General features: G+C 39.1%; 1 protein-coding gene across 3 annotated transcripts; it reads right to left on the bottom strand.

Moving 5' to 3' along the window:
* Positions 1 to 886: 886 nt before the first annotated feature.
* Positions 887 to 16928, bottom strand: kdm2ba (lysine (K)-specific demethylase 2Ba). Of its 3 annotated transcripts, none has more exons than XM_034117736.1 (10): positions 16761 to 16928; positions 12405 to 12629; positions 11654 to 11797; positions 10301 to 10387; positions 8940 to 9236; positions 6622 to 7433; positions 5742 to 5905; positions 3751 to 3912; positions 2873 to 3091; positions 887 to 2096 (listed from the first exon to the last, which is right to left on the bottom strand). In XM_034117736.1, exons 1-10 carry the CDS (start codon positions 16812 to 16814, stop codon positions 1915 to 1917), a joined length of 2346 nt encoding a protein of 781 aa, XP_033973627.1. In that variant the 5' UTR covers positions 16815 to 16928; the 3' UTR covers positions 887 to 1914. The 3 variants fall into 3 exon arrangements, with proteins under 3 accessions (XP_033973627.1, XP_033973629.1, XP_033973628.1); XM_034117738.1 differs by having other exon boundaries at positions 8940 to 9227; XM_034117737.1 differs by having other exon boundaries at positions 12405 to 12626; positions 16761 to 16900.
* Between the last annotated feature and the right edge of the window lie 209 nt (positions 16929 to 17137).

Below are 17137 nucleotides of genomic sequence, written 5' to 3'. Positions count from 1 at the left end.
AAAATAATTACATTTTGATAATTGAGTAATAATTTGAAGTTGTTTAGTAAGGCAAACACACCAAATATTTACTGGTTTTGGCTTGTCAAATTTAAGGTGTTCTAAAAAAAAGATGTATCAAGCATTACCACCTGAAGATGGTGCTATGTTTAAGGGTACTTTACGAGATCCAAATGATTACAGATTGTCCTGTCGGGGCGAGAATCGCTTAAAATGTAATTAAAAGACCATCCATCCTGTAATGTAGAGACATTTTAAACAAACCAGGACAACAATCGATGCATCACCAAAGTATGTAACATTTAATTCTTTGGGGAGCAGGAATATATTTACAAAATGATATAAAATGTATGTCAGATATATGCATCAGTCTGGAGCAAAGCAGTGTACTGACAGACCTTTTGGTTATGCATTTTCAGAGAGATGTATTCTGAGCCTCACTCAGCCTCACCTACTGGATCAGGTTGAAATGTGGTACTCTGTATACTAAAAGAAAACCGATAGAAAATCGCAAGAACCGAAGGATATTTTGCAAACATGTAATCACATAATTAGTTCTAAAGTAATCATATTAATTAAAAATACATAATCAAAAACTTTCCAAAAAAGACGATTTCCACTTGTATTCACTGTCTTGATATTGAGCTTTATTTCTGTGCAGAATTAATGTTGTTTTAACATCTAGAAGTTAATCGGTCCTGCATTAAAAAAACAGAAGGCCAAAGACCTTTCTTAATTTAGCTCCAGCGCTGAAAAACCCATTTAAAGATATGACTTTACATTTCCTCAAGAAGGAAAGATCCTTTTAATGTCATTGAAGCTTTATGGGAAAGCGCGAGTATTCATTGCAGATATATTGAAAGAAATGGACTCAAGAAAGACTCGGTGATGATACAAATGAAATTATTTTAATGCATATTAGCATAGTTTTTGGATTTACAAATATAAACATGATCACATTCACCTCAGGTGATTGATTACAGCACAACACCCCAAAATACACACGACACCTACTGTATGGAGCTATTATTTAAACATTATGCAAATGAGTTATTTGCACAATACTTTAAGCCTGTGACCAGATGTGTGAGGCTGACTGTGTCATACAGTCAGTGGCAGGTAATTCAGGTAAAGTCATTTCACATTGTATTAATGTCAACTTCCTGCCACTGACTGTGTGTTAAACTCCACCAACAGGCTCAAACTAACCCGATAAGTTATTAGCTAGCATTATTTGATCCGGTTCTGAGGCATCAATGTCAACTTATTGAATAAATGAATAAATATAAACTGTAATAAAAAAACAAAATCAATAAATTAATGTTGAAATGTCAAACACAACACTCAACAATTTATAAAAGTATTAAGGTAAGTGAAGACATGAGGGTGTGAAAGGAAATATGTTTGTCATTTTGAAATACATTCTAAATATTTGAGAAAAAGTAATGATAATTTAATCAGATATTTATTTCTGTACAGGTCATCTTTTTTTGTCTGATACTGAAGTTCCATTAATGTCAGATACAGATGTTGGCACGTAGAAGATATGGTCGTATGAAGGCAAAGTGAGGAAGGGGACATTTTCTCTGTTCACATGCCATGCAGTCTCTGTGATTCTCAGCTCCTGAGACATGTTAAGTAAACTCTGTGAAGTGAAGCTTGTATAAAAATACTGTGTTCTCAAATATTTAAAGAATAAAAATAAAAAACCAAACAAATAAGCACATCTTTAAAAAAAAAAGTATAATAGCAACACAAATGCATGCATCCTTTTTTCTGTCCAGTGAATGTGTTTCCGGAATCCGTCTCGTTTCAGTTTCTTTACATCGATTCAGAGACTTATCACAGGAGCAGTTTACAAAGAAAAATATTGTTCCATTAAGTGCAAAGTCTTTTATTGGTTGTTAGGAAGAACTAGCTGGCCTTCTGCAGCAGTTTGTCCTCTTTCAGTCTGAACGGCACGCTCACTGACATTTCTGCGATGAAGCGCTCGCAGGCCGTCCTCGTCACCTGCTTGCAGAAGCGCAGGTCGATCTGACAGATGCTGCCACAGCGCTTGAAAAAGTTCAGGGAATGGTCTGTGACCCGGTTACAAACTGAAAGGGAAACCGAGAACAATATCAGTCACAAGCTTGATATTTATAAAGGATGTTTGGTGAAACTTGACTGGATATCAAATAGCTTCTACAATTTTTGGATATATTAAGTGCATGTAGGGGTGCTTGATATTGGATTATTGATTATATTTTCCAACTAGTTTTGGGGGATTGCTGTAAGCGATATACACTATATATAATTTTTCACCCAGTTGCAGAGAACATTACGTTTCTCCTGTAGTGAAATTAACATATTGTTATACCTGCTGGCAAAATGAGAAAACTGCTAAGGTCTACTAAGGTTAGATGTAAAACATCTTACGTCACATTGGGGGGAAACATTTATTTCTGGCTGGTGCCAAAACGTCATTGTAAAACTTTGATCTGTTGCCATTACTAACTCTTACATGATCCTGTCAGGGCCTCTACTGAAACTGGAACAAGTAAGCAGAGTTTGATTTACAGTATATAGATGAAATCTATAATACATGAGATTAAATCCTTCTTTTTGTCTAGTTGTAATTATGTAATAAAAGGCCATTAACAAACATATTTCAACATAGTTTCTGTCTACAAAATTAACACTTAAAATAGGAAACTCCCGATATTTTTGTTCTCTGCTAATCACACCTAATTGACTATATATTCTGATGATTTTGGATTGTAAATTGGCAAATCCTTAATTTCTGTTTATATCAGTTAATTCAGCTCTGCAGATTTCATAGATTATTGAGGATGTAACCCACACTACCCGATCTATTTATAATATCTCTCACCTGACAGGTTGATGTCTGTGAGGGAGTCCCTGGTGGTGGTCCCGGCGGCGGTCAGCAGGTTGACCGACTGGTCGTTGATGTGGTTGCAGTAGCTCAGGTCCAGCATGGAGAGAGAGGGCATCTGCCGGCTGATGAGGCGTAGAGACGCGTCGGTGATGTCCAGCCCCGCCAGGCGCAGGTCCTCTACGTTCCGCAGCTTGCAGCGGTTATCCAGCTGACCTGTGATCAAAGTCACATAAAGAACATCACAGATTAGTTCATGTATTTTGTCAACAGGTGCACAACAGTAAATAAGGATCTGTACGATGTCTAAAAGCTATAAATGAGAAGTCAGTCACATTATGTTCGTACTTTAAAGCTGATTTTTATTCCTAAGATTTAAATCTAACTTAGGTCTGAGGACAAAAATATTATACCTATATTTCAAGAAAACTCGTAAAAAATGAGCAATCATACAGGAAACATGTGTAATATTATACTTATGGACCATGTGATTAAAACCCTTTAAAAGTAATTGTAAATCTTCATAAAGGTTAAATATATAATTTAAAACGATCCCGATTTTAAATTTGCATCATAAAAATGTGGCCTAAAAATGTATTAAAAACTAAATGTTATGACTGCTTCCGCAGACAACCCTTATGCTGACGCGTGTGTGTAAAGTGGATTCATTTTTACAGATTTCTTTAGGTTTAAACATTTTTGGAAACATTTGGGATAATGTAACTACACAAACAATAACAGGTTAATAATTTCTCATTTTAACGTTGAAATGTTAGACTTTTAAATGTAGTGATTTAATCATGAAGGGTGGTCATACAGTAGTAACTAAACTTTAGCATGATGGCTGTGCTTGATTCCATTGACCTAATGGTTACCTGGTCTGTTGTCTGTGGGGGGAGAGAGGAGGTCCCTCATCTGAGCGTCTTTGAGCCCCTCTACCCACTGGACGTCCAGGGTGCGCAGCAGAGGGCAGCTGGAGGTGCAGAGCGCAGAAACCGCCGCCCAGGAACACCCCGACAACTTTAACACCCGAAGACCTGAAAACACACAGCAGCACTTTAAAATACTGATGCTGGACAGAAGAAACTAAACAGGGAAAGTTTCCTTGTCTGCAGTTCAAGAATCACTCATAAGGCAAGGCAAGTTCATTTATATAGCACCTTTCAACACAAGGCAATTCAAAGTGCTTTACAAAAAATGAAAGACATTAAGAAAATGGCATTTAAAAACAGTCATTAAAAAGCAAAGATAATAAAAATAAACATTAAAAGAAAAAATACATGGATAAAAGTTACAGTGCAGTTTAAGATATGAATAGTTCAATTAAAAACAGCAGCAAAAAGAAAAGTCTTCAGCCTGGATTTAAAAGTAGTCAGAGTTGCAGCGGACCGGCAGGTTTCTGGGAGTTTGTTCCAGATATTTGGAGCATAATAACTGACCGCTGCTTCTCCATGTTTAGTTCTGACTCTGGGGACAGAAAGCTGACCCGTCCCTGAAGACCTGAGAGTTCTGGATGGTTCATCATTTAGCAGTAGGTCAGACATGTATTCTGGGCCTAAACCATTCAAAGCTTTATAAACCAGCAGCAATATTTTGAAATCAATTATTTGACACACAGGAAGCCAGTGTAAAGACTTCAGAACAGGAGTGATGTGATCCACTTTCTTAGTGTTAGTGAGGACTCGAGCAGCGGCGTTCTGAATTAGCTGCAGCTTTCTAATAGATTTTTTAGTCAGACCTGTGAAGATACCATTACAGTAGTCCAGTCTACTGAAGATAAAAGCATGGACAAGTTTTTCCAAATCCTGCTGTGACATTAGTCTTTTAATCCTAGAAATGCTCTTTAGGTGATAGTAGGCTGATTTAGTAATTGTTTTAATGTGAATGTTGAAACTCAGGTCAGAGTCCATGACTACACCTAGATGTATGGCTTTATCTGTTGTTTTGAACATTGCAGACTGAAGCTCAGCGCTAACTTTTATACATTCTGCCTTGGCTCCAAAAACCATTACATCAGTTTTATCTTTGTTTAATTGGAGAAAGTTCTGACACATCCAGTCATTGATTTGTTCAATGCACTTACTCAGTGTTTGAATTGGAGAATAGTCTCCTGGTGAAATGGTTACATAAATTTGTGTGTCATCTGCATAGCTATGGTAACTTATTTTGTTGTTTTTCATTATCTGAGCAAGTGGTAGCATGTAGATGTTAAAGAGAAGAGGCCCCAAGATGGAGCCTTGAGGTACCCCACATGTCATATTTGTCAACTCAGATGTGTATTTACCTATAGAAACAAAGTTGTTTCTGTCCTTTAAGTAGGATTCAAACCAATTTAGAACTGTTGCCGAAAGTCCCACCCAGTTTTCCAGTCGGTCTAGTAATATGTTGTGGTCAACAGTGTCAAACGCAGCACTGAGATCTAATAACACTAACACTGAAGTTCTGCCACTGTCTGTGTTTAAGTGGATGTCATTGAAGACCTTTACAAGAGCAGTCTCAGTGCTGTGGTTTGGTCGAAAGCCTGATTGGAACACATCCAAACAGTTATTTAAATGCAAGTAATTACTAAACTGTTGAAAAACAACTTTTTCAATGATTTTACCTAGAAATGGCAGGTTTGATATGGGCCTGTAGTTGTTCATTACTGAAGCATCTAGATTATTCTTTTTTAAGAGCGGTTTAATGACTACAGTTTTCAGGGCCTGTGGAAAAACACCTGAGTGAAGAGACTTGTTTACTATATGAAGTAGATCTGAGGCCATGCAATGAAAAACATCTTTGAAAAATCCTGTTGGAATAATATCAAGGCAGCAGGAGGAGGATTTCAGAAGTTGAATAATGTCTTCTAGGTTTTTATCATAGTTACCTGGCAATCTGTTTATAAGCCAGCCCAATTGTTTCTTGGAGATGTTGGTCCAGCTGAGGTCCAGGGAGCCCGGCTGCCGGCGGATAATCCCACTCAGCATGAGAGGCGTGATGGAGGTGCAGCGGTTCAGGTCGATCATCGTCCAGAGTCTCTTATCACAACACCTGGACATCAGAAAGAATATTTATATGTAACCATGTTATTAAGATGTATAAAATCTGAGCAGCAATATTTGTGTTTTGACAGTTGGGGGATGTTTTCAATGTGTTTAGGGTTTGTTGTATGTGGTAAATTACATTATTGTTAACATAGAGAACAAATATTTTTTAAGACCCTACTTTGGCGGTCTGCTCTTTTGTAAATGTGCAGATGTGGTGTGTTTTTTGTATCTTCAGGGAAATAGCGCCAAAGCAAAAGACATGTTTGAGCTAAGAATGGTAACCCAATGCATTACTGCAAGAACGTGTGAAAACTGACTTTAAATTAAAACTGACTTGAAAGGCAATTTTCCCATTCAGTTAGTTTGTCAATAATAAATAAATTGAAAAGAAGCTGCCACCTGCAAACTGCATTTCAAATTAAATTGTGCAATTGTGTGAAGTTGAAGTCAAACTAAATGATATGATAAAGTAGACATTTGTAAAAATCAATACGAATTCAAAATGACAATACACAACCTCAGATTTGGGGAATTAGTTTGCAAGAGTGATGCTTTAGGGAACGATTATAAACATCAACAGGTTAAATCCAACAGCTGTGTTGTTTTAGAGAGGATATAAAAAAGTTTGAGATATAAATTGTTCGTAGCTTATAACTGATGAGATATTTTTCCTAAGCAGTATCGCCCCTCATGTTAAACAAATGTGTCTCGTCCCCGTACCATCTGTTCCACGTCTTGCAGACCCTCATGCAGACACACAGCTCCTGGTGGGTGAGGTATCCGAAGATCTTCATCCACACCTCTCGCTGAATGACGTGTGATTTCCCGTCTTTCAGCGGCAGTCTGTCGGGGGGCGGGCTTATCGGGGGCGGCCGGATGACGTGCCGCTCCATCTGGACACACTTGGGCGGGGAGTGTGGGGGCACGGGCCGGTTGGTGGGGGTGCTCCTGTTGAAGCCCAGCGGGGTGATCTGACTGGGGTAGAAGTGGCGCAGCTCCCAGGGGGTCCCGTTCATCTCTTTGTTCTTGAGGTGGGGCCTCTGATCCCCCAGCTCGTTGCGGAACAGCCTCTTGGGTTCCTCGTTCTCCGTCTGCGGCTCCACCTTGAGGGGCTGCCGGTTCTCGTTGGCCAGGCAGTCCTCCGTCTTCTGGATCTCCTGGTTCAGGGCTTTGCTCAGCTCCCGGCTCAGCTCTCTGTTGGGTAAACGGCGCTTCCGGCGGGCTTTGCGACGCGGACCCTTTTCCTGGGTCTCACTGCCGCCCTCGCTGCTGGGGCCGGCCTGCGGGGAGCTGCAGAGCGACTGGTCACTGTCTCCAAAAGGAGTTTTAACGGAGGGGTTTAAGAGTGAACTCCTGGAGTCCCTCTCATCTGCTTCGTCTTCAGGGTCCACAAAACGCCCTCTCCTTTCTACACCTCCCCTGAAGTGAGGCACCCTGCCTTCTTCATCCTCCTCCTCATAGGGGTCTTCGTCCTCCTCTTCTGTCTTTATATGATGTAGGAGTTTGGAATAATAAGGATCATCTGACTTTTCCTATAGGATAGAAAAAGAGAATTAATTGCAATATTTACAAATAAGTTTTACAGATAGGGCAGTTTTTGGGGATCTTGGGGTTGTTGAGGAGGAGTTTTACTTTATGTTGCATATCCCCAGGTACATTGTCTCAAGAATTTCTTTCTGTTGAGGAACCTGAAATGTATTTTAGTGGTCTAAAGCCAAGATAATATGTTGAGTTGGCCTTTTACAAAAAGAGAAAGATGGAGAACACTATATCCATCACCATAAGACATTTATGTTATGTTAAAGGGGACCTATCATGCAAAATGCACTTTTGTCTTTTATACATGAATATGTGTCCCCAGTGTTCCAGGGAACTCACCAAGTGTCAGAAAACACAACCCTCTCTCTTTTCCTCCATACCCAAATCTCTAAAAACGGGGCTGCAATGGATCTGATACAGACTGATACAGATTTGAACATTTCTCTCATGTCAGGACGGAGGAGCTCCACCTATATGGCCAACTCTCCACCTATCAGGGGAATGAGAGGTTGCGGGGGCATGGTAACAGCATGGTAACATGACGCTCGTAACTCTGCCCCCTCCTTTGCAGGGGGGCGTGGTCAGCTGCAGCGCATGCAAAGACAGGGTGGAGGAGAGCAAAATAGAGCGAAATGAGGCATGGCTAAAATGCATGATCTGTTTGGTATTTTGAAAAAGAAAACGTATAAATATACCTTATATAGGTATGGCCCTACAATATATTATTCAAATATAGCATGATAGGTCCACTTTAAGTTAAAGCCTTTTATTGTCATTATACCAAAAGTACAACGACATTCAGAGTGCAACTGATGCAAAGTGTTCTGACATGTTCTCATTTGTTTTCTTTCTTTGAATGTTTGGAACTGTATATCATTAAAGTCATGTGTCCATCCTGCTTGTTGTCTAGTGTCTTATGAGCACATATGGGCTGGGTTTCATTGGGGCAGGAGACTCACACAAACAAGTCACACACCCCTTTCCCCCTGGACAAAAATTAACACCCATTAACATCTGGCTTTTGTCCTTAGCAGGAGGGGTTACATTCTGCATTTTCCTCATGACAAATTACTCTGCCGTAGTCAAAAGTGTTTATCAAATCAATCTACAGTAATAGAAATATGAAACCTGCTCATTTCCCCCCCCCCATTGACAGAAAGCTATGACATGTGTTCTCCAGGGGTTTGGACATTTCTTATGATCTATTAATATATAGTTAATATGCTCTCCTTAAAGTTTCCAGGCCAGAAAATAAAGTTATTACTCTTAATTTAAACTCAACTGAAACCATTTTAATCATGCGTTGTTAGCCTGTAACTCTGGGTGAGTGGAAGATATAATAATTAAGTTAAAAATTGAAAATAATTCACAGTTTAACCGTGTTTTTGTCACATCAAACGTGAGTAAAACACCAGAAGAAAAACAGAAACGCATCTGGCAATAGAAAGTCTATACTCAAATACTCACTTCTGAAAAAAAAGGGTAATAAAGATACTAACCTTCTTCCTCACGCCGAGATCCTCTTCCTCATCGTCATCAAACAGCTTCCTCTTCTTCCTCAGTTTGTCCTCGGGCCGGGGGCGGGGCAGGTTGCTGGGGGAGAGCAGGGGGGGCTGTCGGTGGAGAGTCTCCTCCGGTCGGTACCTGGGGGTCTCCTCTCTGTCCGGCCTCCTCTTCACCGCTGTGGACGCGTCCCCCTCCTCCTTCAGGGACTTCTGCTCCCTCAGCAGAGAGCCCGGGAGGTTGGAGGCGTACTTGAACCCTGGACCCCTTTTTTGTTTCAATGCCAAGGGGGACAAAAATTGCGAGACAACTTTATACCTTTAGCCTATCACGGGCTGGAAAACCAACTGTACTACAAATGTGTGTGGAAGTGTGCCTGCGATCAAAGTGTTACTTCTAGAGGTAGAAATAAAAATAAATAAATCTATTCAAATTTGATATGTACCATCTCGAGGTTAGGGTACTTGAGTTGAGTTTTTCTATTTTCTGCAACATAACACTTACTACATTGTTTGCAATGCTATGGCACCTGTTTAGGTAACTATAGGATCATTTAAAATCACTTATTTCAAATGATTACTATTATAATTCATTAATGTAAAGAACATACAATTAATATGCTCTCTTTAAAGCCACCAGGCAGAAACAAATAGTGACCCCTTTACATTTAAACTCGACTGAAACATAGTAAAAACCTGGTTATTTACTTGATAGTAATTTACTATTTGCTACTTTATAGCTCTGCCGTGTTACATCTAAGAGGCAAATATGCAACTTTTTATTCCATTTACAATTAATATGAAATGTAACCATCTAATACATTCTGTATTATATTATATTAATTTACCCAGCATATAAAGTCAAAAAGAAACTCCACCTGTCAAATTAGAGTGGCATATATCTTAAATATCCAATACTATATAATAAATATGTGCATAACGAGTACCTTGACTGCAGAGTTCCAGGTTAAGTTTTTCTAACCTACTTTTTTACTTAGCTTTTAACAAATCTGTGGTGTTATTACTTTAACTGAAGTATAAGATCTGAGTACTTCTTCCACCACTGGCTGAGTCAGTGGTTTCCTGCGTCTGTGACAAACACAGTCACATGTGAAAGACTTTCACAAACTAGAAAAGTATAAACAGGAAGTGGCAAGATGATCATCACACACAAACTGAAATACTGAAAGTAATACTGAATAAAGAAAGCTTCTATTATCCATGAGCAATACTGAAATAAATCACAGAACTCTTTGGTAGTAAAACTTTTACAATGGGTGAGTCAGAATACTTCCAACACAACCTTAGTAAGCAGTTATATCATCTGAACCTGCTGACTCACACATGTTTATACTCACTTTTCCACTTTTTCCAGCATGGTTGCATTTGGGGCATTCCCAGCAGTTGGGTAGCTCATCGTTCACCACTCCTGAGGCATCGTTCACCTGAAACACCAACAAGGAAATGAACCGGATCTCAACAAGAACAACAAGCTTTAACGCTCAGTTTTTTACAACACAAACAAGAGAGGGGAAGTGAAAGTGACGGTTGTGACGTGCGCCTGCCAGGCAGGTCAGCACAGTTTAACCTCAGATATCGTGCACACTCTTCATGTATTCAATAGAGAAGGGGAGTGAATTCAACGGAAAAGTTTACCAACATAATGAACATTTTATACAGATTAGGGATTCCAGATTACACTGGTTGAGTAAAGAAAATGTTGTTTTTCTCACATGCCTTCACAGCGATTACAGAATAAATAAACAATGAAAAGTATTGAGGAACTGAAGTAAATGTACTATCAAAATACTTCTGCCCAACAGTCACTCATGCACAGACGCCACTGTTTCAGACTCACACCACTGAGTGTTTTGAATTGTAATGTTTTTTCAAAAATGAATGTATTACGTAGGAAGTGCATGACAACTGCATGAATCAGACTTGTATTGTTTGAAAGGGTTGTGTCAGAATTTGTAAAGAAGTGTTGTGATATGGTGATGACTAAGTTTACCTTAAATATAAAAAAAAGAAACGGAGAAAATTCTTTAAGAATGATTCACTGTGGAGAAAAACTGATATAAAAAAGTTTTCTTTGAAAAATCAAGGTAACACCTAGAGTAAAGTTAATGATATACAAACGACAAGAATGGTTTAAAAACATATTTAAACTCCTACTTAAATAAGCGCTTCTTTATTATTACGTATACAAAAAAAAGGGAAAACATATGATGCCTTAGTTGATGCTTGCTGCTAAACAACTTGACAGCGCTTGTCTGAGAAACTGGTTTGACCAAGCCTGTGCTAGCCTGACGTTAACAACCAGAAGCAGGGTGTGTGCTGCTTCATATCAGTTTGCAGTTAGCACTTCTACTAGTAAGATCTACCTTGTAACATCCATTCGAGGTAACAATCTACACTCTGCAAATCCGATCACTTGTGTTCCTAAACATGTGGCGGGAGTCAAATCCTCAAACACAATGATGTCACACCGCTTGTAAACCCCATAATGATGATGAGTGTGTTACATAAACAACATCGCTTCCAATTCACTTCAGTGACTAAAGTCCATACGTCTGAGTCACACACATTACTCTACAATGACCTGGCATTCCTGGCACACTACTTCAACTTAAATTAATCACACGGTGATGACTGGACTTAAGGCGGTGTTGCTCAACAACAGTTCCCAGCGCTGCTTTCCTTTCATTTACCTTCAGGCAGTTGGGATGGACGATCTCGTTGCAGATGGAGCACTCCATCAGCATGAAGTTGAACTTTTCCTCCTCTTCCTCCAGTGTGTCCTCTTTCCCGGCCTCTTTACACACCACACACACCGCCGTGTGAGGCAGCACCGGCTGTTTGAAGAGAGAGGAAAACATCAAGAACATGTAGGAAGAGGGCCACCATGATGTCAGATCCTCACTACTAGATTCATGTGGCCAATGAATGCATCATAACAATATTATTGCAAAATCTATAGGACATTTAAAAAATAATTAATAATAATGACATCAATCAAATGTATCTTTAACTTTGTCTTTTGACAGTTAAAGTATTATATTAAAAATATTAGTGTAGGGAAATGGAGAGAATCTGTAACCATAACTCTACAATAGTGAAAAAAGAAAAACGGAAATTAATTATTTGTATGATATTATCACATGTGTTTAATGAACATGATATCAATCTTAACATTTTATAATTTCACAGTTATTAGCAATACCTGATACCTGACAACTCTTTGCAGGAATAATTACGATTTAATTAAACCAAAATTATATTATCGTGACTTTTTGGTCTTTTGTTTTTTAGAAGAGAAACAGAGCACATTGCTATTTGTCTGAGTCACAGCTTCTACAAAGTAAAACGTAAAAATACTTGTATTTGTGGAAAACATTTGTTAAAGCTTTCTAAAACTACCAATGAAATGTAAAAGCCCTCTCTTGTAAGTGTCCCACTTACTGCAATGCACTGCCTCATGATGCAGGACTGCTTCATGCGCCCCGGCCCTCCGAACTTCTTCATGTCTTTGCAGAAGTGACACTCTCCACACTCGGTCCGGACGCACGCCTCGCACTTCCGGCATCGCGTCCTCCTGCGTCTCGCTCCCGACGAGCTGCGATTGGACGGCAGCTTGATGGCCGCAGACGTCCCAACCTTCGGCTTCGGCCGGTTGGCTGCCCGCTGCTGGAAGAGGAAGAGACGAAAGTTAGCTGAAGGATACACAAAGATGTCACGAGTCTTTAAGCAAAAGAAAAACATTTAAAAAAGATAATGATGCTGGATATTATTCAGCTTCTCTGTAGTGACCTGCTGAAGCTGAGCATCAGGACACATATCAAAGTGTATCCCGATATGTTGCATTCATACAATATACTGTTTATTCATGCTTTAGTTTGAGATATAATTCAGTGTTCTTGCCATTTTTGATAATAACAGTATTGTTAGAGTACAGTAAACAGGTTAACTTCACATCAGGCAGATATGCCGGCATTAAGGTGACGTAAATTATATCTGTAGAACTTAAAAAGGACTTTCATTCCCTACCGCTCTGTTGGTTACATTTTTTTATTGTGCTTTTGTACAAGACATCATACAAAGGACATCACTTTCTTGACAATTAATTCATTGTTTAGTTTATAAAATGCCACAAAAGAAATGTGAAGAACAGCCACAATCACAATTTTGCAGAGTACAGGGAAACAACATTAAATTCATTTTTGTTTTTCAGGTAGTCTTACATTTAAAAATGATATAAATAAGAGATTAGCGGAAAGTCTTTACATTTGAAAAGCAGGAGGACTTTTCTGTTAATTGACTCAATAAATTGTTTCAGCCCTTTCTTTGAGAGATGGTTACATTAAATGAATTGATTGCACAGGTTATACGATCCTAACCATCCTTTTATATAATCAAAGTGCTCCTCTCCAACAGCTCCGACCTCTCTGGTAAATTGCAAACATGCATACTGCTGAGTGTGACTCATGGGAGTGAAAGAAATGAAATAAAGGGTAGCGTGGTGATTAAACCGCTCTGCACTCAGCTTCGGATCTCTGCTCATAATATCACGTTTGTGCATTTCTCACATTTTATTTTTAGACTCTTCCCTGTTGCCATGGCAGGACTATGAAAATAAGACAAATCGCAGACCATTACAGCGAGTCTTGTTCTAGCAAGAGAGGTTACCTAGGCAACACGTTTGCCTTGCTGGGGGCAATCTGTTTGAAAAGACGACTGCAAGAGATGATAAAAATAAGCTCTCAGCGGGAGGCTTTACTGCAGGATTTAATCACTTATTACCAACACTGCATTTCAGCACACCATTATTTATTGTTAATGCGAGAGTGATATCAGGTAAAACAGGTAAAACAAGATGGAAATAAAACACACCGGTCTAACGACAATTTACACTAATGCTTTCCGAGTGATATTAGGTAGAGACAAGAGAATTAAGTGTGCACACATATAAGGAAACAACAAGCAGAAAAAGAAACCATTCTCATTTCTGTATGATTCACTTTTAAAGGTTTGTGTTGGAGCGCTAGGGGGGAGCGTGGGAGAGAGACTCCCTCTGGAGGGAACTTTGGGATTTTAGCCTCTGCAGACCATTTACATGCACAAAAACCTAAACAACACACTATAACAAAAGGAAAACTCCAAAAAAGCATAATAGGGCACCTTTAAAGTAAATGAACATGCAAGAGTCTTGCTGTTACTTTGCAACCTCATGGTCAGTTGCAGGTATTGTTGGTGGTTTGGATAAAAGCGTCTACAAAATAAAACGTAATGTATACATTGTTGCCTTCAATGTAATCAGAAATACACATACAGCTAATCACAAGAACAATAAAGCTGAACACAGTTCAAATGTACCCACAGATACATATATAGTTATTATAAACGTAAAACAATAATGACATTTGTTAATACAGTAATGCAACAGAGCATACTGCAGAAGGTGCAGGAAAATAAATCAGAGGATAATTAAATGCGCTGACACTAATTTTCCATCTTTTAAATGCTCCTCTGTATCGAACTTACTATAAATCACCTGGACGTGGATGCTTTTGTATTTTTCCATCAGAAGGACTTTTAAATTATATTTCTTTTTTAATCTTATCATGAGATTCTTTTAAATGGTATGTTTTGATTGAATGATCTCTCCTGGCATGTTGCCATGAATGTATCTGACTCCTGTGGAAATATGGGAGGGAAGCATCAGAGGAGTGGCTGCAGCTGCAGGGCGACTGTCAACATCACACAATGTTTTTTTTGTTGTTCTGCTGCCATATTATGTTCCTGAATCCTGACCTTGTCTGACACAACGGCTTTTTTGTAATATCATTTCTTAAGTGAGCCTCTAAACAAAGCCATTTAAATGACAGTGTTAAAGGAGATGCAAAAATGTATCATTTCATAATTGTAAAAAAATTCTCTGGAGATCTCACACATCCACCTTGCTACTTTACTCTAATTAAAGTAAATATGTAGCATAAAGCTAAAAACAAATCTGTGCACTTTGCAGAGCACGGCTGCCAAAGCAACTATCAGCTGACCTCGTCTTTACTGTAACTCTGTGCAGTAATATGTCAGGAATTTGGGATTGCTTCCTGAGGTGTGGGAAGAAAAAACATGGCTTGTATTCTGGTGTGAGCGTGGTTTTGTGACTCAGCTTCAGCATGGATTTCAGAGGAAATCAGTCACAAGGCTCATCTATTGGTTGTCCTCAAAACAAAACAAAAAGTGAGTGTGGCTGTCTTCAACACCATGTCCGAAGAGGCCAAAACACCGCCTCTGAAGAGCTGTTATTGGGTGCTGTATGTGTAAACATTGTGTAAGCAGCAGGACCTGGCTCTTATGTCAGCACCTCTCATATTTCTGCTCCGTTGTGAAGGCCAAGTGTCTAATGGAGACTTGTGCAATATCACTGTTAGAAAGCATTCATGCCCAAATTACACACACACACTTCCTACCACAAATGAATAGGCATGTCGCAATAATAACATTATCGTACAATACAATTAAATATTCTCATTTACTTTTGCTGACCTCATCATTGGCTGTTGTTTTTAAGTTTGATTTTGTTTACCCTAAAAATGTCAGCAATATTTGAAAGCACACGATGCCAGAATAAACACCAGGGTTTCCCCTTTCATTAGAAGACCTCAGTGTTGCTCTCTATTCCCCCATGTGCCATCTGTTTAATATTGTTTAAGTGCATGTTTCTGTAACAGAGCCAGAGTGCATTATATGTATTGTTTTAGTTGTGTAGTATGAATTATTCATGCTTCATTTATATAGGATATTATGTATTCTCTCAATAGGATGTCTAAATATATAAGAAATACAAGTTCATGCTATGTGAAAGAGTGTACTTGCTTTATTATGTTATTATATAATTGTCATAAGATAGTCTTAAAATGGCAATAATTCTGTTTATCGAAATCATATCTGGGGCAATATATCCTGCAACAAAAGTAGTTGTTATGACAGGCCTACAAATAAAAACTTTTTCCTAAAGAACCTCAGAAAACAGAGTGTAATATCTGATTTAAAAAACTCCAGTGCTGTATTTTCCTCCTCCTGGTGCAAAACAAGTGGCCTAAAAAACAACAACAGTTTAAGTCAAACCATGCCTTATTCCAGCCAGGGGTTTGAGGGGTCACTGGACCCCAGTTTGGGAACCACAACAGAAGTAGCAGAGCCCCTTCATTGTTCCCTCACCCCATCCCCCCGCCTCTGCTAGACAACATTGAGCATAAAGCCTTCTTAAAGGCACAGAGTGAGAGGGGTAACTTTAGGAAGTGTGAGGAAATCAATCACAAGTATGCATTTTTTTCCCTAACCGGGCATGTGGGATTAGAGTACATTGTGTAAATCACAGCGTGTACATGCAAGGCTTTTCAGATAGATTGAAGATGTTGTCCACACGTGTATAACATAAGAGGATGAAACTCTGTATTAAGAGGTGGTCAGTACAAAATGGGTCAGTTTTGGCTAACGTGATAGATGTTGTCCAAGGAGGAGAGGACACGCTGTGTGTGTATGTGTGGACAGACAGGGTATCAATCCCAATAAGCAGCCCGACTGTATTTAACCATGTTTACATAACATTAACTGAGTATTAAACCGTATAACCTTAGAAAGGTTATAAAAGGACACATTTCAACTCGATACTGAGGAGAACAGCGGGTAACCTGAAGCTACAGAAGAAAACACATTTCCACTCGCAAAAACCTTTCTCTCTCACCGCACGTTTTGACAAAAACACACACGTATACAAACGGAGGTGACATAATGAAATGTGGGAGCTCTGACCTGCTCAGACTCTGAATCATATTCCTCATCGTCTCCGCTCAGTGACAAGGCCATGGCTCCTCTCTCTCATCGTTTGTGAACACCAGAGAAAACTAACATGGCTGAACAAGCTTCCTGCAGCTCAACTCATTCACCCCTCCCTCAAACAGGCAGCTGCTAGCAATGTTCACTGTGCTGCGTTCAGGAACCATGGGAAACGTGGGGAACACCGACTTCCTACTTAGCTAACAGCATTCTGGTTAGCGAAAAACAGGCGGTCGAAAATTAGAAGGCAGACTAAAGTGATTGAACACATGTTGGGAATGTAAAATAGTGATTATAAAGCAATATAAGTAAGATATGCATATTTTTGACGCTGCATGGCATCTCGCAATGAT

Source organism: Trematomus bernacchii, unplaced genomic scaffold, assembly GCF_902827165.1.
Source record: "Trematomus bernacchii unplaced genomic scaffold, fTreBer1.1, whole genome shotgun sequence".
Classification (NCBI taxonomy): domain Eukaryota; kingdom Metazoa; phylum Chordata; class Actinopteri; order Perciformes; family Nototheniidae; genus Trematomus; species Trematomus bernacchii.
Note: the sequence above shows the minus strand (reverse complement) of the source record. Positions and strands in the feature narration are given on the sequence as shown.

Excerpts from the sequence above, each read along its gene's own strand:
- kdm2ba (XM_034117736.1), bottom strand. The coding sequence starts at position 16,814 with ATGGCCTTGTCACTGAGCGGAGACGATGAGGAATATGATTCAGAGTCT. Across the intron at positions 11,798-12,404 it reads TCATGAGGCAGTGCATTGCA|CCGGTGCTGCCTCACACGGC; the intron begins GTAAGTGGGACA and ends CTCTTCAAACAG. Across the intron at positions 10,388-11,653 it reads TCCATCCCAACTGCCTGAAG|GTGAACGATGCCTCAGGAGT; the intron begins GTAAATGAAAGG and ends TTGGTGTTTCAG.